The sequence below is a fragment of the Eleginops maclovinus genome, chromosome 1, assembly GCF_036324505.1.
Source record: "Eleginops maclovinus isolate JMC-PN-2008 ecotype Puerto Natales chromosome 1, JC_Emac_rtc_rv5, whole genome shotgun sequence".
In the NCBI taxonomy this organism is placed as follows: domain Eukaryota; kingdom Metazoa; phylum Chordata; class Actinopteri; order Perciformes; family Eleginopidae; genus Eleginops; species Eleginops maclovinus.
Genome location: NC_086349.1, coordinates 18,431,158 through 18,452,367, shown reverse-complemented (window position 1 = coordinate 18,452,367; position 21,210 = coordinate 18,431,158). Strand labels below are relative to the sequence as shown.

The 21,210-nt window shown below is 40.8% G+C and overlaps 1 protein-coding gene across 4 annotated transcripts in view; it reads right to left on the bottom strand.

Moving 5' to 3' along the window:
• The window catches only part of LOC134863224 (glutamate receptor-interacting protein 2-like), a 29,084-nt gene that overhangs the window by 4,588 nt on the left and 3,286 nt on the right, over window positions 1-21,210 (bottom strand). For 2 of the 4 annotated variants that reach the window (XM_063881605.1, XM_063881624.1), the window contains exons 2-22: window positions 18,712-18,792; window positions 17,856-17,994; window positions 16,177-16,322; window positions 15,068-15,151; window positions 14,899-14,974; window positions 14,134-14,279; window positions 12,223-12,370; window positions 11,959-12,128; window positions 9,761-9,889; window positions 9,373-9,525; window positions 8,550-8,736; window positions 5,821-5,966; window positions 5,644-5,724; window positions 5,269-5,332; window positions 4,140-4,285; window positions 3,029-3,173; window positions 2,608-2,747; window positions 2,079-2,261; window positions 1,827-1,986; window positions 739-853; window positions 180-404 (exon numbers count right to left, since the gene is read on the bottom strand). In XM_063881605.1, coding sequence (XP_063737675.1) covers window positions 180-404; window positions 739-853; window positions 1,827-1,986; window positions 2,079-2,261; window positions 2,608-2,747; window positions 3,029-3,173; window positions 4,140-4,285; window positions 5,269-5,332; window positions 5,644-5,724; window positions 5,821-5,966; window positions 8,550-8,736; window positions 9,373-9,525; window positions 9,761-9,889; window positions 11,959-12,128; window positions 12,223-12,370; window positions 14,134-14,279; window positions 14,899-14,974; window positions 15,068-15,151; window positions 16,177-16,322; window positions 17,856-17,994; window positions 18,712-18,792 — 2,864 coding nt within the window. Of the gene's footprint in view, window positions 1-179; window positions 405-738; window positions 854-895; window positions 1,301-1,826; window positions 1,987-2,078; window positions 2,262-2,607; window positions 2,748-3,028; window positions 3,174-4,139; window positions 4,286-5,268; window positions 5,333-5,643; window positions 5,725-5,820; window positions 5,967-8,549; window positions 8,737-9,372; window positions 9,526-9,760; window positions 9,890-11,958; window positions 12,129-12,222; window positions 12,371-14,133; window positions 14,280-14,898; window positions 14,975-15,067; window positions 15,152-16,176; window positions 16,323-17,855; window positions 17,995-18,711; window positions 18,793-21,210 lie in introns of those variants that run through there. The other 2 variants (XM_063881615.1, XM_063881633.1) reach the window with 2 other exon arrangements.

The following is a 21,210-nucleotide window of genomic DNA, read 5'->3' as shown; positions in this document are numbered from 1 at the left end:
AATTTTTTGATTATTGCATTGCATAATGTCTTTACTTATTTATGGAGGGGGTTACAAATATGACCCCTAGAGTTCACATACACCCTGTTGAGGACCCATGATTCTCTAATATTGATAATAAATATTGCTGGATATTTTGAAACTATGAATTCTAATGTGTAACTCCCTAAAACAACTACCTTGTGCAGAGCCAGCGTGGTAGGGGACACAATATCCGAGCGGTCCCCTCTACCCTGGGGTGGCAGGTCTCTGCCTCCAGTCAACATGTGCAGGTTGCTTTTGTTGTTAGACTCGCAGTGCATTGCTTCCCTCTTAATGGGACTTATTTCAGACCGAAGCATTGAGTCGTCGTTGGTCGTGGTTTCATCCAGGTACAGACTGAGAGCGCTACCTGTCATGGATGCCTGGAAGAGAATCAAAGAGAATCATGTATTAATAAGAAGGGACAAAAAAAAAAGACTTCCATTTGGACAGCACAACATAATCTCATGAAGTATACACAGAGACTGATTAGAGGCCAGGGCACAGCACAAAGCCTTCCTGGGTTAGTGAGGCAGCAGGTGCCCGGCCTGTGTTGTCAGATTTAATAACAGATTACACACTCCGGCGATTATCATAATGCTTCATCTGGCATGCTCTTTTAGGTTGACACTGGGCTATGAATACATGAGTGGGACAAAGCAGATGGAGGAGTGGAAGAGGAAGCAGGAGGGGGGTGGAGATGACAGGTGGGCCTACCTCCAGCTCCCTGAGTATCTCAGACTGCCCGCAGGTCTCCAGATCCTGCAGAGCCTGGGACCAGAAGCTGTCATCCTGGTTCAGGGTGCCATGGCAACGAGGGGGGCTGACGAATCTATGACAACGCAGGAACCAGAACATGAGAGCAGCCCTGCGGGTCTCGAGGCCGGTGTGCCGCACACAAGAGGCAGCATGGGAAATGCAGTCTTTTGGGCTGCGAGCTGGAGAATCCCTTTGGAAACCTCTCAGGACCACATTGAGGGTTTTTACTGTTAATTCTCACACGTTTGGAGTCCACTAGATTAGAGAAAGTCTTTATAAAGGAGTTCATTTTAACAAAAAGTTACATCGCCGCCCCGGAAAAAAACATTTAAAGCATGTGACACAAAAGTTTAGAAAAAAAAGGAGGAGTGTGAAGAGACAGATAAGGCTGATGTATCCTCGGGCGCTTTTTTTGTGGAAACGCTTTTGTTGTAGACAAGGGGGTGACAGAAAAAGATGCATCTATGTGAAACACCAAAAACTCGTGGGCAGTTAGTAAAGCAGATGAGAGAGAGAATACCTGAGAAAGAAGAGAAAAGACAGTTTTGGAAAAGCACAAAACATGAAAGCATACAACACAAAATGAAGAGAAAATAATTCACACAGTGCAGTTTGTTTTATGAGTATGAATCCAGAGGGTCATTTAAATTAAACAATTTCAGAAATTTAGAGGTGAAATTTCTCATTTTTAATTTATCGAGTCCTGAAACATGACAAGGGGTACAAACTTTTTTTTGTAGGGGGCCCCAAACCAAAAAAGGTTTGAAACTACTGGTTTATTTTCAAACAATGGGTTGTTATATTATCTGTGAGTTTATTTTCTGTAAAAGCTGTATCTGTAGAGTAACTATATACAGTAGGTCATATGTGTGTGTAGTAAAACATGTCCCTGTACCTAAAACAACACAAGTCCAGTTCCACTGCTTGTACATACAATATGATTTAAATAAAAAAGACACCCTTTACTGTGAAATCAAAACAAGAGAAGCTACACTGAAATGAAACAAGATGTTGGCAGGATGTGGACTGCAGACCTGAGCACTTACCCAGGTATATTATCCCACTCATCCTCAGTGAACCTCCCATCATACAGCGCCGAGTGTTGGACCAGGCCTGCAGAGCTGGAGCCGGTTTGACTCCTGAGCTTCGTGCGTCGCCAGTCATTTGGATTGAGCAATAGATCTGAGGCTTTGTGAAGATATGTCCCTGAAAAACACACAAGACAATAGAATGACCTTATTAGATGCAATACATCAAATAGGTACATTTGTGGAAACTAAGCGTCAAATGGATCTTACCTTGGCTACCGTAGCCTGCGTCGAACCCTGAGCTATCCCAGGAGCTCATGGCAGAGTCTAAACTGGGCAGAGTGGCAGAGTAGACCTCTGAGTGTTTATTGGTTTTCTGGGAGTCTGTCAGCTCATCCTCTGTGTCACTTAAAAACCCAGTTTCTCTGTCCAGAGGCCGTCGGCCATCAGACTCTGGGAATGAACAGAGGCAAATCATCATCAAACAAGGAGGAGGTGTATCTTTTGTCCGTTTGAATGAATCCCTTCTGTGGCTTTTATGCCTCAAAGAAAGTTAAATCAATGCATTTTTAAAGCACATTAAAACTCAGCAATTGCCAACTTCTTTTAGTTTGGTAGACTGTGTCTTTATTTGTATACGTTCCATTTCCTTCCTATTATTCTTCCCACTTCTCCTTTTTTACTTCCCTGTTAAGCAGCAGCAAATTGTCTCTATTGTTCAACTGCATCTGCGAGATCATTTTTTCAAACCACTTTGAGAAATAAAAAAAAGGAAACATTTGAGACCAAAACAACATACTGTCAGCTTGTTTTTTAATCTTGAGGGTGACGGACTCCCCGGCCATCTGCAGGAGGTGGATGGCCTCGCTCAGTGGCTTCCCTTTTAGACTGACCCCGTTGATGGCCAGGACTCGGTCTCCTATATGGATGGCCCCGGTCCTGCAGGGTTGGGAGAGCAGAGGAGACAGAGATACCAGACAGTACAACACACTGGCGGGAAACCTGTCAGGCTGCCAGCGCGCTGACTGGGACGGAAACAAAGAGCCTTCTTGTTTTAGAAAAAAAAACGAGACTGACATTGTTTATTGTCTTGTTTACTTTAAAAAATGTTCCAAAAGGGGACCTCCTCAGATTTGACTAGCCTCAACTTAATGCAAGTGGCGCCATATTGTCAAATCTCTGTCTTTTAACCCCGACCTTTCCCCCTGCTTTTCTCTCACCTCTCTGCCAGGCCTTTCTTGGTGAGGCCTGAAATGACGATGGGGTCAAAGGGCTCCTCTGTCCCAGAGATCGTGATGCCCAGTGGTCCGTTATATCTCTTCAGCTCAACTGTGTAGATTATAGAGCCCGACATCTCCAACTCATCTACAGCAAATAGAGGAAACAATAGATACCAAGCATAAAACTCAAGATTATACAGCCATTATAAAGGCTAATAAGACATAATACCATACATGATAAAACATATTAAAAAAAGGTTTGTGCAAATGGACAAATAACAAAACATAACCTTTGAATTGTGAGACAAAGTATTTAACCCTTAAGTTTAAGAGTAAAAGTACCAATTTAAAAATGATTACATCTCGTAAACTACTTCAACTATTTGTTTCCAGGTTTATGAATACTACCATTTGTTGGTTTTCTTAATTATCTTTTATAATGCACTTAATACATTTGGAGTTTGGACTTTTTGGTGACAACAATTAAATCTTTCTGGGAACCTGTGATAGATATTTGTTATACCTTCCTTAGATCTATACGAACAATTAATCCATTATTTTGAGAGGGAGAAAAAAAGCATTTGAGCAAATCTTTGTTTATCGCAGCCCTGAGAAGAAGGTTCCAAACCTAGGGATGAGGCCCCCTATAAAGGGTCTCTAGATTAGTCTGAGGGGTTGGAAAGTTCAGAGTTCAAAAGGGTTAGCTACACAAACCACAAACAAACCAAAACTTTCCTCACAGTTATTCAAACGAAACAAATGGATAAGTTAAAAGGGAAGACTATCTTGGTTCAACAGCTTAGAGCTTGAAGTAATTTAAATATGCAGTGCCTGGATACAGTGTTGTTGTAGAGGACAACAAGCCAAAACTTAGTATTTTTAAAAGCTAATCTTGTCTTTTTATATAAAGTATGAGCTTAGTAAACTTAAGTCAACTTTTAGGATATATTTTGTGATGTAACAACTACAGTATTTCCTATAAATCTAGTGGACTTATAAAGATGCATCAAATATAAACACATTATATCACAATTGTACTTAAGTGAACAAGTGAATGTGTTTGGATACTTTAAAAAGAATACATATTTGGTGTTTCAAGGGATAAATGTACCAATGTTGTCCTCGTCTTTCTGGATTCGGAGTTTGACCATGTCCTCGGCCTGCTGCAGGATGTGCATGGCGTCCTCCATGGAGCAGTTCTCCAGACGCACACTGTCGATGGCCAGCAGCCGGTCTCCAGGCTCCAGAGTGCCTGTTCTACCGGACACAGGAGCGAGAGACATCACAGCTATTAACTGGGACCAGGGAGCTGCTCCTCCTGAATCCTATCATGTCTCAGTAGGATCCTTTAGGGGTCACCATAACCTCCCCCTCACCCTGATCCATTCTGAGCCCTTCTGAAATGGAACCGCTCTGTCCTACTGATCCAGTTTTAAAAGCTCAATCCAATTAGGGTTTGTATTACACAATGGATTCACAAAACAATGTTATTATTTGATGGAGTAATCCCACACAAGGCCTAGAACACTCAGTTCACGCTGAACTGTAAAGTGTTGAGGAACAATGTCTCCTTAATGTGTCTTAAAGCCAATGACCATTTCTGTATTCATAAAAACAAAATGCTATAATATAGTCCAGTGAGAGAAACTAAATGTTGAAGAATAACAGACCCCTCTACTCAATGGATGAGACGGATATTATCAAGGCTTCAACTAGAAAATATAAGCTATGTATTGAAGGCAAAACATATCTGAGATTATATGGAGGTCCTTCTTTTACTATGTTAAGGATTTGTAATTAACATTTGATCTAGTGAATGATATTGAGGTATCAGTTTTTTTCCTCAAATACTTATTCTTACACATTTAATACAAACCTGGGGTGACAGAGCATTTTCCCTCTGGAACTCACTCCCACAGCGAATCAGAGACTGTACTGACTTCCCCATCTTCAAAACGCTGACCAAAACTCACCTTTTTGGACTAAATATTACCATTAATGTGTGATTGATGCCCTGTCCTTGTGATACATGTTATTTCTCGATTTTAATTATACCTTTCATCTTATCTTTATTTTTTAAACCTCTGTAAAGCGTATTTGAGCACCTGAAAAAGCGCTTGATAAATAAAAATAATAAATAAAAATAAATTCAATAGGCTTTACTTCATTGTGTAAATGAACACACTATTGAAAGGAGTTCAGCAGTGGTATTATTATGGCTGTGTGATGATAGGACATACCTGTGTGCAATGCTTCCTTTTCTGATGTCGGAGATGATGAGGGGCTTTCCAGGTTTTTTACTTGCTGGTAAAACAGAAGAACAATTGAAGTGTTTTTATTACAAATATGTATGATTAACCACTTGGAATAACTCAACTTCCTTTTCTTTTTGTTGCACTAATCATACTCGGCCCTCTGTTTATTCAGGGAACATTGAGTGAAGATGAATGATGGTACAGGCCCATTATTCAGAGTTAATGAGGTATGAGCCCTCATGGTTTTGCAAGCCTAAGTTTTATGGATCACAGAACACTGATTCAAAGGCACGCAGGTCTGAGAGGTTTTTTTTAAGCAACACTGCCCTCTGCTGTTCATCTAGTCCCTAACAAACTCACCACTGATGGTGATGCCCAGCTCCACTCCTCTCCTCTTGGGTAGTTTAACGTGGAAGGTGCCGCTGCTGGGAACCACTGACTCTAATTGGGATTTAAAGTGAAGATGAATGTAAGTATGAAGACACAAATTGACTCAAAGATCTCACATTATAAGAATATATCTTCACAATATGATACCTGCGACGTCAAACTCAATCTCCACCGTGACCTTATTGGACAGAGCAGAGTCTCTGAGCAGCTGATGGGCTTCCTCCAAAGTGCCATCTTCAGTCGGGATCCCGTTAATGGACAGCAGCCGGTCACCAACCTGCAGCAGCCCGCACCTCCACACAGGAAGAACAAAACAAAGAAAGGATTAATGTGGAAATAAAGCTCTGGTGAAAGACTTTTTCGACCACGACTGTTTATATAGTAATACAGATGTGTATATGTTTAGAATAAATGTTATTAGCTGCAAATGGATTATAAAAAAATATCTTGTTATTAAATAAAAAGGATCACATTTCAACTAGAGCTGCAATTTATGATTACTACAATTACAAATTAATACTGTACGTCAATTTCACCCAAATCAGAAAAGTGATAAATAACTACAGACACTATATAAACTGTCATTTCCCAAAATCCAGGATAGCCAGTTATTTAGTTAAACCTGGCTTTAGCTGATGCAGTCTACTACATACTTATTGCAATAAAAGGTGAACGTTTTCTTTTTTTGTTAAAATTGTTTAAAAGCTGTTAATTGATAGAGTTCAACAGCAGCTATTCAACCTATCACATTATAGGATGGTGTTTTTGATAGTGCATATAAATGTGACAGACATAAATAAAAAGACAGCATAAAGAAAGCTTCATAAAGCTGGGATTAAAAAAGTGTATTCAAATATTTAAAAAATGTTTTGACAAGTATTATTAATAAAACAAGCAAACCAAGAATGGTACATTTCTGTTTATTAAATAAGCCTCTACTCATCGTTACAACCGTTGTTTCAAAACAGGCTTTACATGTCCTGCTGGTGAGGTGTGATTGGTAAAAATTGGTATGGTATCAAGGCTTGACAGAAACACAGACCTTACTTGAACTTGTCAAACTCCATCAAAGCGAGTTCATATAGAGTACCACACATTTAATCAGAGCCCTAATTGCTAGGACAAACACGGAAGCACTGTCAACTGATATTAATTCACTTACCACCGCTGCTTATTAACCTTGTGTAGAGGCTGAGACTCCGACATCACAGTCGGATGCTGTACTTGAGTCACTCCTGTCTAACTGCTGCTGGACTAATCGTGTTACAAGACCCAGGGGACCCGGCCCTGCACTACACACCATCATTAATTTAGCAGGACAAGGACAGAGACAACACATTGGCCTGATCGGGCAGTGTGCTAATTGCTACAACATGCAATCTCAATCAATACAATATAACATACCAATACAGGGGGGGATTATCCCCACTAAACCATGCCTCTTGTATAATGTGATGAATCTACCACAGAGGACCCCTGCTCCTGGGAGTTCGTCAGACAGGCAATTGGTCCTTATTAAAGGCTATTATAATTTGCTGAGGACATCTGTTGACAGCTAATGTTGGGCAATAACCTTCCTAATAAAAAAGGAAAATAAATCATTGATATGCCGAGTGTTGATGAGCACCAATGTTTTCTGGCCCTTAGAAAACAAAGCAATATCTACTGAAGGCCTGTTGTTACTGGTAGTATCCTATAAAATACAATAATTGCCTGCCAGTGGTGACCAGTTCACCCACAGACCAGTTTTTCCCTTGCTTACAATCATTTTAAAGACTGGAAATACAAGCACAGTTGCTACAATGATCACAAACTCTAGCTGAAATGTGAATACGGCCATTTTATTTCAATTGTCATCGAACATAATTAAATAGACTTCCAACTTCAGGTAGGTCTGCTGATGAACTGCAATTTTCTTAATTCACTTCTCATTCCATTCACTGTTTCTTGTCACTAGGCCAGATCTGTTGATCTTCTGCATGACTACGCAGTCACTTTTTATTGCTTGATTTCAAAAAGATCTTAAACACGTTCTCCTGATGCTGGTGAGTACTATTTAGGTTATGAAACAAACAACAAAATATGTGTTATTGTAATGGTGTACAAATCTGCTATTTCTTTTATTTTTTTTACTTTTGTTATTAATAAGGTGTGCATACTTAGACATTAAAAAAAAACTGTCCTCAATATATCTGCTGTTGAAATCATAAATGTCCCCGTTGCGGGACAAATAAAGGATTTTTGAACTTTAGAATGTCTTGTTTAGAAATAAAAATTTTTCTTTTTTTATATATTTAAAAGAAAATAGACAAATTTAAAGTTTCCAACATAATGATCGAGAGGGAAACATACTGTAGCTGTAAGAACCAAAGTTCCTGACACTCCTGAAGCTAGAGTAAAGATCAGAGGACCACTTAAGTCAGTAGGATGCATCCCCTGGGTAAAATGAGTGTCTTTAAAAAATGAAATGACGATCAAATAACTATGGAAGAAGCTCAGTCTGGACCAAAGTGATGGACAAATTAACTTACAGATCTTAATAGCCTCCAAAAAGCCACACTGCTAGTAGTGCCTAGTAAAGGTGAGCTGAAAGTCTGATCAAAATGAGCACAACTTTTCATAGCAGATAATATGCACTTTCTGTTTTAAATACATTTGATCCATTCTGTTGGTCATGGCCCCATATTTGGGAACCACAGCATTAGACAAAACCAGATCTTAATGCTCCCGCCTTCAGCTACAACACCCATTGCAATACAAGGTTAAAATGAGTCGTTTTCTCCCATGGGGCCGAACGATTAGCATTGGAGCCATCTAGATCCAAGGTGACTCTCTATACGATACTTGTTTACTCGTTAGGTGTCTGTGTGTGTTACCTCTCAGCTGGGCTGTCGGGCTCAATAAAGCGGATGACTGGAGGAGCAGACAGCGTTTCTGTGGCAAAAACACCTCCCTGCAGCTGGATCCCAAAACCTGTGAGCGGATCCCCCCTCAGGACGACCTCGCTTGTTTCCACATGAAAAATCTGGCCCCCTGGCCCGACAGAACTGGAAGCCAGAGATACTGAGGAAAAGCGGGGGAGGGAGGGGACACATCAGAGAACGATATTAGTGGGGATGTGGCAGATAAATGGAGCAAGAAAGGGATTGTGGGAGACAAAAACTATGGAGTGTAAGGAGAAGAGACATGTATCCACAGAGATGACGTGGGAATGGGGAGGGAATGAGTCACAAACATTTTCTCACATAACCCACTTGATAAATGTTATTTTAAACAATTGTGGTATTCATTTGTTTTACTGTTTGTCTCATTGAGGGTTGATATCTTGTACAAGAACTTTTTGTATTCAATACAAAGGATCATTTTTTTAAATGGTGGGAATAAAACAGATGTCTGAAAAGTAATGCGCAATGCTGCAGAGCAATTTTTCTCACCTTGTTTGTATTCATTTGCAGGTAGGAATCATATCAACATTGACTCAGGTGTCAGTTTATTATGAGGTACATGTAGATAAAAGTACCGCAGTCCCTTACAAATTCATGTTATAAATACATAGATGTGTTTCTGTACTTCAGACTACCTTCAATAAAATAAATGGGGTGGACAAAATAATATATTTGGTAATGGTGTTTAACTGACGCTTTAAGGTGGTTATAAATAAATAAGAGGAAACAAGGGTGGGCAGGCAGCTTATCATACGGGAGCTTTTGTGATCCTTCTTCCTGTTCCTCCTCCTGCCCGTGGAGTTTCGGGGACTGCTGGAAGGGATGGGGCAGGGCAGCGTGTTGCTCCCCTGGCTGCTGAAGCCTGAGGTGGCTGTGGAGGAAGGAGAGAAGCCACCGCTCACCAGAGCTGAAAGGAGACATAGCACTACACGTATCAAAGAGCTAATTAAACCAAATCACCATGGCAATTTTATTCATGTCCACAGCAGCAGCAAACGCTTGTGGGAACATACAACAAAGGAAATGACTCTAGTAACAGTGTTCGAGTAAAGCTCTTGGAAAAGATTTAACAAATGCGCTGAAGAAAAGTCTCCTGCTATGGTGTCTTGCCAGCAGCAGTGCTGTCACAAGTGATAACTTACATTTGCAGTGGTCCTGCTGGTTGTGTGGGTGGCTTGGGCTGCTCCATGTCTTTCCGTGGCTGGCATGTGGGGGATGGCAGTAGTTGCTGCTTTGGTCCCAGTGATGATTGTTGCTCTTCTGCACTTTTACTGCGGCAACACGGAGGCAAACACATCCATTAAGTAAACCAGATCCACTCCTCTTCTGTGCACTTTTCTAAATTCTAACCATGTAATCCTGCTTTTCATTCCCATGTCTAAATATGTACCACATCACACCGAGTCTGGAGGGGTAATTCGGAGCAGAGTAATTGATATTTAATGTTCTCGTCATGCAACACTAGATTATATCCTGAGGTTTAATGTATTTTGATGAGCATCTGAGAATCAGTTTGACACACAGAGCTGAATGTGAAGTGGTGGATAAAAACAAAAAGAAGGAAATCTTACTTTTACTAGAAAGCTTCCAAAAAGCTAAGTGCAAACTAGAAATCATTTTCATGATTTCATTCAAAAGAGACTGTGAGTTAGTTGACCGCTGTGTTGTGATCAGCAGGAAGTGGTACTGGCTGTTTGGAGGCATGTGTCTCAACCTTGATTGGACACAGCTGAAAGCTTGATTGCTGATGATGTGTCTGTTCTGCACCTGATTGACAGACAGGTCTCAACTCATTTTAATTTAATTCTGTTTCATTCATAGTCATGTGTTTCTTTTAAGTAGCAACTACGTGACTTTTCTTCCTTTGAACGAAGTAGAGAGCACAGATTGTAAATTCTGAAAGGCGTCTTATCCCTCATGTCAACGCTTGTATAACACATTGCATATAGTGAAACTGTCTATGGAAAGCATTCAAATGGGAAACAAATAACCTCTTGTATGACACATCACCTCAATAATTAACTTTCCTAACAGATTCATGCAGCTAAAATTGTCACAGAGCATTACATGTGACAGTAATCCTTGCTGCTTCATTTGCAGGGGTCTAATCTCCAACAACTTGCTCACATGGATGGAGGATTTGCTTGAAACATGGGTGACTGCAGTAGTGCCTGGGATGCTTGCCACATTCAGGGAACCTGGTTAAATCCAACTGTGTGTAATCAGAATACAAGAAGGAGAACCAGTTTCTATCGGACTCAATCAAACCCGTGAAGCTTTGGCTCTGGCAGCTTATGTTAAGCTCACCTAGGGGAAGCTCTCAAAAAAAGGGTGTTTTCGATCAGCGCTGGTGGAAAGAGGCATTAACACCTAATCTCTCAGTAGCCATATCAGTCTTATTAAATCCCCAGAGGAGATTACACAAATTGCATCTTATAATCATGCCTTACCCTGAGGGGTGGGGGGGAAGAAGCTGTGAAAATATCGTTTTATGATAACGTCATGGCGTCTTATTCATGACATGAGTCATTATCAAATAGGAATTTCAGAAAACAAGATGCATGCCTTGCATTTCATTGAGATGTAATACACGCGCTGCCCTTCAAATTGAGAGATATTAATAGTCAACAGGAGCCAACACAAGTGTTTACACTGAGCAGCTTTGAAAAGTACTAATTGTGAGCTGAGCAAAGGAAAAAAAAACATGTTGAGAGGATTCAGTGGCCACAAGAGGAGATTTAACTACATCTTACTTCTTTGTCATGGTGTGTGATTCTTCCCATGCTCACATGTTAAGGAGCCCTGCAGCTGCTGACCCAGAAATAAGTCTTCAGAACATGATATCTGACAGAGAACGTGTGTGGGTGCGTGCGTGCGTGCATTTAAAGGCCTGGTACCAACAGAGGGTGTACCAAAAGGCACAGGGACTGCGGTCGGCAGAGCACACACACACACACACACACACACACACACACACACACACACACACACACACACACACACACACACACACACACACACACACACACACACACACACACACACACACACACACACACACACACACACACACACACACACTGGCTGACTCACAGTATGTGAGAAGGCAGCTGGGAGGCAGCTAGGCTCTACAGCTGTAGGTAGAATAGCTGAGAGCAGAGCAGTCACATATGGTGAGGACGACACACTGAAGCCAGCATGTACTGTATGTTCTACACTATGTACACACTGAACTACATCACAGGCTTTACAGCTGAAGCAATGAGTCATTCAATCCACTGTGAATCCTTAGCCTTGCTCACTTGAAGTTTTTGGTTTTTGTGTCACCTCCAGTACATACCTGTGTCTTGCGGTCTGATAGGAAGTCTGCTCTGACTGGCGGGTAGGATCTCCAGTTTTACGACATCAGTGGTGCTGGCGAGCAGCTGCGTGGCCTCCATCAGAGAGCAGAGCTCCGCGTTGGTCCCGTCTATAGACAGAAGGATGTCACCTGCGTGCAGCGCTCCACACCTGAGAGTCAGACAGCGGGGCAGACTGTGTCAGGAAAGGTCTTGTTTATTGGGAAGTGTCTGTGTAGCAGTGTACTGTGAGAGGTTGGTTTCACCTTTCCACCACGCTGCCTGCCTTTATCTTGTCTATAATAATAACTTGTTTGCTCCTGTATATTGTTGTAGTGAGGCTGATCCCAAGGCTGGAGGAGGGACCCTTCACTATCTCCACCAGCAGAGGGCCCGAGGCTTGCTGCACTGCCTCTGAAACAGATAACACACACAGACATGAGAGAGGCCTACCAGATATTTATACACAATATATATATGCAGTGGTGGAATGTAACAAAGTACATTTGCGCAAGAAATTTACTCAAATACAAATTTTAAATACAATTTATACTTCTACCCCATTCAATCTCAAGAGGGAAGTCATTTTGGAGCACTAGATATGATATAGTTACTTGTTACTTTGTACACCACAAAATCAGATATGCTCATATAATGTGATTTTGTAATATATTTACTTATCTACAGATTTATACAAAGTATCTCAAATTGGCATAAAATTGACAAATTATGCCATTACATTACCAATTCCGTTACGTGATTAAAAACATATAAAGTATTTCTCTATAATAATATAATACACCGTTCATAATGAGCACAATTACGTTTCCTAGTTTAAGTATCTTTTTTTTCTAATACTTCTGACCAAAATCAATGTCATATTTTGAATTTGGTGCTCATCAACTCATCAATCATATCTGGACTTTTTTTGCACTTCTAGAGTTTTTTCGTATTTTTTATTTATCTGGCATTTATATTTTCATAAATCTTGTGGAAGCCAAAATGTTTGAATGTGAGAGAAAAACATTTTATTTCTCAGAGTTTCCTAATGTGCATAAAGATGTTGAATTGAGATATTTGCTTTTATTGTACTTTCATTTGAATATTTCAGCTTTTACATTATTGAAATATACATTGTCTTTACTGTATAGATGGGTTATACAAGGGGGGTGACCACTGACAGTGATGAAAGCCATCTCTAAAACTGGTGTTTGAATACCAAGAGTTACTGGTTTATTGTGAATGAGTCTCAGTGAGAAATATAAACTTTTGTCGGTGCTCCGAAACAGACATTTAACTGCCTTGACTTAAACAGTAATAAAGGGAAATGTTTATTGTATATATTTATATTATATAATGTATTGTTGCAGTGAGTGTCTTCTGCAGGACAAAGTGTTGTACTTCAGTATAAAGTGCTAGAGTGATTGCACTGAATGATTTGCAAATTCCAACAGTGTTACACAGAAACATTTCCATTAATAGAGATAAACTACGACTAGCTTAACCTGAATAAATCATGAATTTTCCAGATTTCACATCTAAAAGTATTTGTGAACCTTTTACTCGTTCAGTCTGGAGGCAGGAAGTCTGGATCCTAAACTCCCAAAAACGGGGAGATAATGTGTGTCGAACGTCCTTGGTGACCTGCCCTACTTTGTACACAGCAGAGTTTGTGATCTTATGGAGAATTTGTCACCGTGACCATACGGAGGGTTTAATCTGTAGTGAGTCTTCAGTGGCTTATTTTACAAAATGTTGACCCAATGGTGAGGAAACTTTCTTAACTCAAAATAGAATATACAGACACAACCGGCTGATCTGTGTTGGTGGGCATTCCTTCAGACAACATTGGATTATAATGTGTCGAAATGATTGGAACAAAGAACTACCTGTATTGTTAAATGTGCTTCGAAATAACACAATATTGACACGTTACTTTACTGGCAATATCACTCAATTTACTTTAAAATATTAAGGTTCAGCAGTGACGAGACACTATAATTAAAGCAATGATGATTATCCATCTCCCCTTTTCTGTTAAGTGTGCTTCTGGGCCAGTGTGACTCTCCTGGGGGCGTCTCCGGCACCGACACTTTCCTCTACGCAGCCAAACGGCCACATTGCGAACCCTGCCCTACCATGCCCCCCACATATTCCCTGTGTGTGTGTGTGCTCACCCATGACAGAGACGTCATACTCAATCAGGAACAGAGCTTCCTGGCCGCTCTGCATCAGCACGGTCAAAGCGTCAGCGTGCTTCTCCCTGTTTAAAGGCATCCCGTCGACACTCACTACTCGGTCTCCTGCCTTCAAAGTGCCCTCTCTGGAGAAACAGAGGAGAATAAAAGAAAAATATAATTAATAACACACGAGCGACCAGGACAAGACGCTCAAAGAAGCGTTCAAGCACCAGTCACAGTAAATAATTAAACAGTTCCACATGAGTGTTCCCTCCCAGGTGAGATGAAGGATAAACGAGATAAACGGACGTCAGGTCTTTGATGTTGAATTATGTTTGCTCCAGTGTTTTGGTTTACTCTTGGTTTTTATAAGGATAAGTGCGATGCTGCACAAGCCTGAGGATGAGCTGTGCCCTTTCTGCTTTGAAGATACTCTATATGTGTCACCGCCACAATTTCCTTGCACCGGCTGACTGATGCATGTGCAAATACATATATATACGCGTAATTCTTAATGATAGAATTCCATATGGGTATAAGGGCAAATATTTTTTTATTGTGGACAAAGATAATGCAATTACTAAAACACATATCCTTTTGGCTGTACATCTAAATCCATATGGAAACACACATGCATGCACACATACAATGGTTTGAATAGACTCATTCATGCAGGATCAACAGAAATAAAATGCATAGAAGCCACAGTAAAGCCATGAGGGGCATACACACAAACACTGGCTTATGTATGTCTGTCTTTACCTGTCAGCAGGACCTGCAGGCCTGACATATGTAACCACCAGAGGTCGTGACCTGCGCCAGTCCTCGTGGAAGCCTCCTAAAAAAAAGCCCAATTACAACCAATATTAGTCATTGCAGTAAGATACTTATTTTACTTAAGGATGTACATAAAATATTCCCGTCCACTAACCTCTCATGACAAACCCAAAGCTGTTCCCCTCCTTGTGTAAACACACCTCTATGGTTTTGGTTGAGACTCCCGACAGGTTCTGGACTGAAAAAAAACAGACTCAAAAGTTATCACCAAAATCCTTAAAAGATATGCATAAAATAAAGCAGTGCAGAAAGCTTTCACAGCAGATGATGATAATGATAATGCTGAGTGATGTAAGTGCTGAATCATGAGAATGAACAAATATGGATTGTGGAAATATGTTTCATTAATCTTAGTGGGGAAATTAATTATATGTATTTGACCCAGGCTAACGATTTAAGAGCAGTGAGCAGCTACGGTGCAGCGCCGGGGGACCGACTCTGTTTCCAAGGCAGTGAAAGCCAATAAGTATTGATCTGATGATTTGCAGTTCAGAAGATGTCTACCTGTCGAGGTTAAGTCGGGGCTGAATTTGATTTTCAATTTTTAGACGTCTAGGTTATACCGCTCTGCTTCACAGATATGTAAATGGTACTAGAATAAACTGTGTTACGTAACTTGGATGTTTTAACCACATTTAGCTCAGTTTTATCCACGCAGTTAGAAATCAGAAGCCAGGGTTTTTTTTGTCTGCAACCTTTACTAATAAGTCTATTTACTCACCCACTTCCTACTTCTACTTTGCATTTGAAAATACAAAGCATTAGTTTTTGTGCATGAATATGGTCTGCAAAAGCTAATGTTCCAGAGTTTCTCTCCCACACACTCTCCCCCTGCCTGAAACACATAGACTGGTCTCCTTTGTTTCATCCGCAACATAGTGACATCGCTATGTAGCACTTGTGTTTCTATTGGCAAGTGCTCCAACACATTGTTTTTGATAGGCTAAGGGGCGGGACATCTCTAAGAGGTTGACCAATCATAACACAGCCAGCCAACTAATCAGAGCAGACTGGGCTCTGGTTTCAGACAAAAGGTGAAAAGAGGTGCTGCAGCACAGGCAGTATGGGAAGAATAAAACACCTATTGAACATTAAAGCATGTAAACATGTCAAAGTAGAGGCACAAAATAAAATAAATAGGGCCTATTTAAAGCCTTTATTAGACTCTCAGGCTGAATGTTATTCCAGCAGAACTTTACTTACCAAATGGAGGAAGCTCATACTCCACCTCCAGCACAACTCGCTCCCCGATGTTCTTCAGAAGGCTGATGATCTCATCGTGGCGAAGCTTTGACAAGTTGATGCCATTCACTGACTTGATGTAGTCTCCTACATTCAGCTGGTCACTCCTGCAGAAAGTCATAAACACACATTCAAAATCAAGGATGGATTACCAACTGAGCAAAGCAGGAAAGTTCCCCATGGCACTACTATCTAAACTCACTGTATTATATATGTTTGATCCAACAACAAAGGCCCAACACCTCACACAAGCTGATACATTCATGAGCAAATAACTTGCAATCGAAATTAATATTGTTGCTGTGGCATCTGAGTCAGAAGTCAAATGAGCTGCTTTTTGTATACATTTGTGTCCAAACAATAATGATAATCAGATAATATTAGCATTATGCATTATGCAAACTGACTTACAGAGCCAGCTGTGTTGAGCGCATGGCTGAAAGCGTTTCCTTTTCAAACACTGACACAGATGATTGTACAAGCCGTCTCACATATGACATTCTGAGTCAACACGCTGCTCATTGGAGGGCTAACTAATGAAATGGATGTTCTGCCCTGCTAGCCCCTCTCACCTTTGGGCTACTAGAATCAACAGTGACAGCAGACAGAGAGAAGGAGAGACAGAGAGACAGACAGAGATAAACAGAGAGAGACATAGAAAGAGAGACATCATGACCAGCAGGGCAGACTGATAGCCTGACATTTGGTCCGGTCTCATCACTCTCCCTGTCTGTCTGCCTGCGTGTCTCTCTCCACACAGTAAATTAGCCAGCACCTCCACACAAGCATGAACACAGCTGTGTGAAGACAAGCTGCTTGAAGAATTAGCACAGTGTCTTTCTTTAAACCTCCTTGGACTTGACAAGCGATGGCATATTTGGCCAAGACATTTTCAGAGGGGGCTGTGTCACTCTAACAAAACTTGCATGTTACACTTCACACACGCATGCTGCTTAATCACCAAGAAATGTCTTCCAATACATTTTACTTTGATGTGGGAGAAAATTAGTTTAATGGCGTTGACGTCTCGGGAAATGAGTTTAATCTCATCTTAATCAGGCAATCTGTTAACAAAAAAAATAGAACAGGCGCACCAAATGTTTCTGTTCATAAATTAACACCGTACAGTAAATTATGCGTGGTCTGACATCAAAATGACATCTAAATGTAATGTTATGGACAATGTGATATTGTTTCTATGGTTTCTTTAGGTTTTAATTTAGGTGAGTTAGTGTGTCACATGTACTGAGTTCTGTACATGCCATTTAAATGTAATGCCTTGGGCCTATGTTTTACTGAATACAATATATGCACTCTTATGTTGCTTACTTTACTTTACTGTATCTATAGCTTTTAACATGATTGCTCATATTTCAAGCTACATTTGTCCGGGCCATTTTTCGTCCATCGGCCCGGATTACAATCTTATTTAATAGCCCTGTTGTAGACAAATGTTATATGATTTCTTGGGGTTCTTTTAGGTATTATGGGTCTGAATCAAGTTGTTCCAACAACAACAACCACAGTTCTGCCAATAAGGTGAGCTGGTATTTCTTTGCATATTTGTGGGGGCAGAATAACATGTGGGCAACTTGGTTTGGTTGCCAGGTTTTAGCCTCATCTCAGAGCAGTGATCTCACCTGGCAGCTAGCCCACCTGGCCGTAGGTTTGACACTCTGGGCTTGCCGTCTTTATCTGAGCCTCCGGAGATGGTGAGGCCAAGGCTGCTGCCTTCCCTTTTCATCAGGTCCACTGTGGTCACTCCTCGGCACTCCTCTGCTGACAGATACAGACACAGGCACAGATCCACAGTCAGCATTAGTGCCTGCTTGACAGAATCACCCTGTCTGAGAGGCAACGAAATACTTTTATCTTTCTCTCTTGAATCTTTCAGAGAAATGCCCTCTGACACATGACCACATACTTTATTTTATCACCCTCCTGTCCTTTCGTTGTTATTTCAAATCTTTTAATCTGAGTGAATCTTTGTGACGGGTTCAGGAGGAAAAGGAGGACAAAGTCAGTATTATTAAAGGCACACACATCTTTTTCACTGACAATGCAGCGAAATTAAATGCAGTCTTATAAAAGAGGCACTCATTGAAAATTACAGCAGACTCATCATGTCATAAAATTAAATCCAATTGTATTCTTAAGTGAATGAAAGTGGGTTTTTTTTTTTTACTCTGATGGATATGCGGCTTTATAGTGTCATCAGAGGACTCATTCTGTCTTCTGGTATACGTTCTGCTGCACTGTTAAATCGGTCTACGTGAAGTGTACCCAGTGTGGTTTAGTACAAATGACAGGTATGCCACACAAGCGTTTTTTTCACCTTATCTAAGCATTCAAAACAGTGCCTCATCAAGCAAAACCCAGCAGGCACATGGCTCTAGATGCACCTATGAACATCTCAGCACAACTCTTTTTCCATGTCGCAGTATCATGAATTAGATAACAGATAGCAATCAAATGTCAGGTTTGAATGTATTGTACCTGAGAAGCTGCGCCTGTAGGACGAAACTAATTGGTCAGTTGCCGCGGAGTCCTTGCTCCCCTTTGAGTATGGCCCTTCATCTGAGGAGACAGCAGGGAGGAGTGGAGAAGCTGTTATGAAGTAGTGTGGTGACATGGATGGGGAACTCTGCAGCAGAAGGTTAAATTAACATTACCATTCAATGCACATCAGGATAGCTGCTGCACACATTTAATGATTTGAGCTGCACCATGGGAAACGTGAGGGCTCTGGGGGATGAGGGGACAGCACTTAGCCAACGGCCACATCAATACATCAGGCATGAAACTGAAGTGAAACAGCTCACCATACTTTGTTTTCACAATCATGTGAAAGGTTCAAATAGCTCCTCTCAGTCTGTAGCAGAGACCCTTGAAAACCATTAATTTAACACAAGAATACATTTGCGGTGAGCTTGATGTATGCAGCTCCTAAAGCATGGGGATTTTGCTGAAGGAACAGCATGCGGTTAATGGACTGTTCGGGCATAGAGAAAAAATCATACTTTTTATGTCATTTACAGCAGCTGCTAGAAAAAGCTGGGAAATGTTCAATCTGCTCTGAAGGGAAACTTATTTTTCATTCCTTATTTTTTTATTTTTTTAACTACAGTGGGAGCCATTGCTGACAGAGCACAGGAATGGCCTCAGATTAGCCAAGCAACTGCACAGCCATATGAACCTGAATGCAGTCATACAAGCATGTCAGCAGTCACAGTGACGGGGAAACAGACTTTGCACTTCTCTAATCCTGTCCACTGTGAGGATTACCTTTTGAGCAGTCAGGCACAGTGATTGAACATCATATTACCAGTTTAAAGAGAAGGTGTGGAAGGGCCTCCTTTTAAAAGTGGAGGGGCCAGGTTATCAACTCGAGCTACACCCACCAAACTTATGGTACCACAAGATAAAGTCTCCAGTGACAGCTTTGATAATGCCCAGAGACTAAAAAAGAAAAGAAAAACCTGTTCTTCTGACACTGATATTAAGAAACTGTACACGTTTACATTTTTAAGGCGTGATGGACGGACAGCGTTACAGCGTGATGTGGCAGAGACAGGTTCATGCTGGTGTTAATGGTGGCAAATTCTTACACACTTGATTACCGCATTTCGCGTTAAAAATTGTTGTCTATCTCGGAGTTTTAAACAAATCTGAACACACATTTTCATATACAATGTAACTTCCCAAATATGTAATTTACTCGATTTGAAACGGGATAAATATCCAAAAATTCGCTCTAGATAGCATGATAAAAGACGGTCCTTGTACCGAACTTGCCTGAGAATCACCACGTTTTTAAATTCTCCTCACTTTCGCAGTTATCCAGTGAAGGTTGTCTTTAACTCCATGGATACATTGCAAACAGGAACAGCTAATAGCTAATTCGGCATCACTTAAATAGTGATACATTTCCAAAATGTAAAATATAGGCTAAAAACAAATGGTGTTCAGGTTGTAGCCTAGAGCTACCTCCATTTCAACATCAGGTGTAGTAGTAACTACAGGATAGCCTACTTCCTATTAACATCCCCTTATATTGAAATCTTGTTTATCTTCCAAATATTAGGAAGACACACATTTAATATAGAGTGATAATATATCCACTTTGGTCTTGTTCCACTTAATACATGTTTGATACAATATTTGGGAATTTGCTTTAATTCAGTCTTTAACAAATAAAAAGTCAACTAAATTTACTATGTGACCTACTTCTATGTGCTCTTAATATCAACATTTTGTCTTGACCATAATTTTAAGAGGTATCATCGTAGGCCTGACAGTAAATCAATTTTGACATGAAAAATGACATCCTATTTCCCCAGTTCAGTCTTGCTGATTTGTAAAGAATGAGCAGGGGAAAACAAATGCTCACAGGACATCGAACTGTGTTCTCTCTGTCCAATTCAATCAACTTTCCACATCTGCCTAAGTGAAGATGAGGTCTTAGACAGCTGGGAGGCATGGATCCTTTGTCAGATCTTTACTGACCTGAAACCTTTGGGAAGGCCCTGTATCTGAGGAGTGAAGAAGAAAATCCTGCCTCCTTATACACACAGCTGTATGAGTCAGACTGTTAACAACAGAAATATCCTTACTGGACTTGGCATATGTAATGGCAAAGTATAGAACATACATATGCATAGTATGGTATTTCACACTAATTAACACACATCCTTGCACAGATATCCTGTCCAGTAGCTATGAGGCACACACAAAGTGAGTGAATGACACATAATAAACACATTAGGCTGGGCAAAAGCCTCGAAACCATACAGGCTCCTGAAGGCCCTGACAGTCCAGCAGCTGTCATTGCAGTCAAAAGGCAACATTAGCTCTGGGTAACGCAGACCCAACGCTCTGCACGTGACTGGGCGCTACTCAAGCCATCCCCCAGCCATCCTCCTCCAGCTTAAAATAACCACCTATCCTAACGGCCAGAATTAAAATCAGGATGGAGCTGATTAATAAACAGCCCCA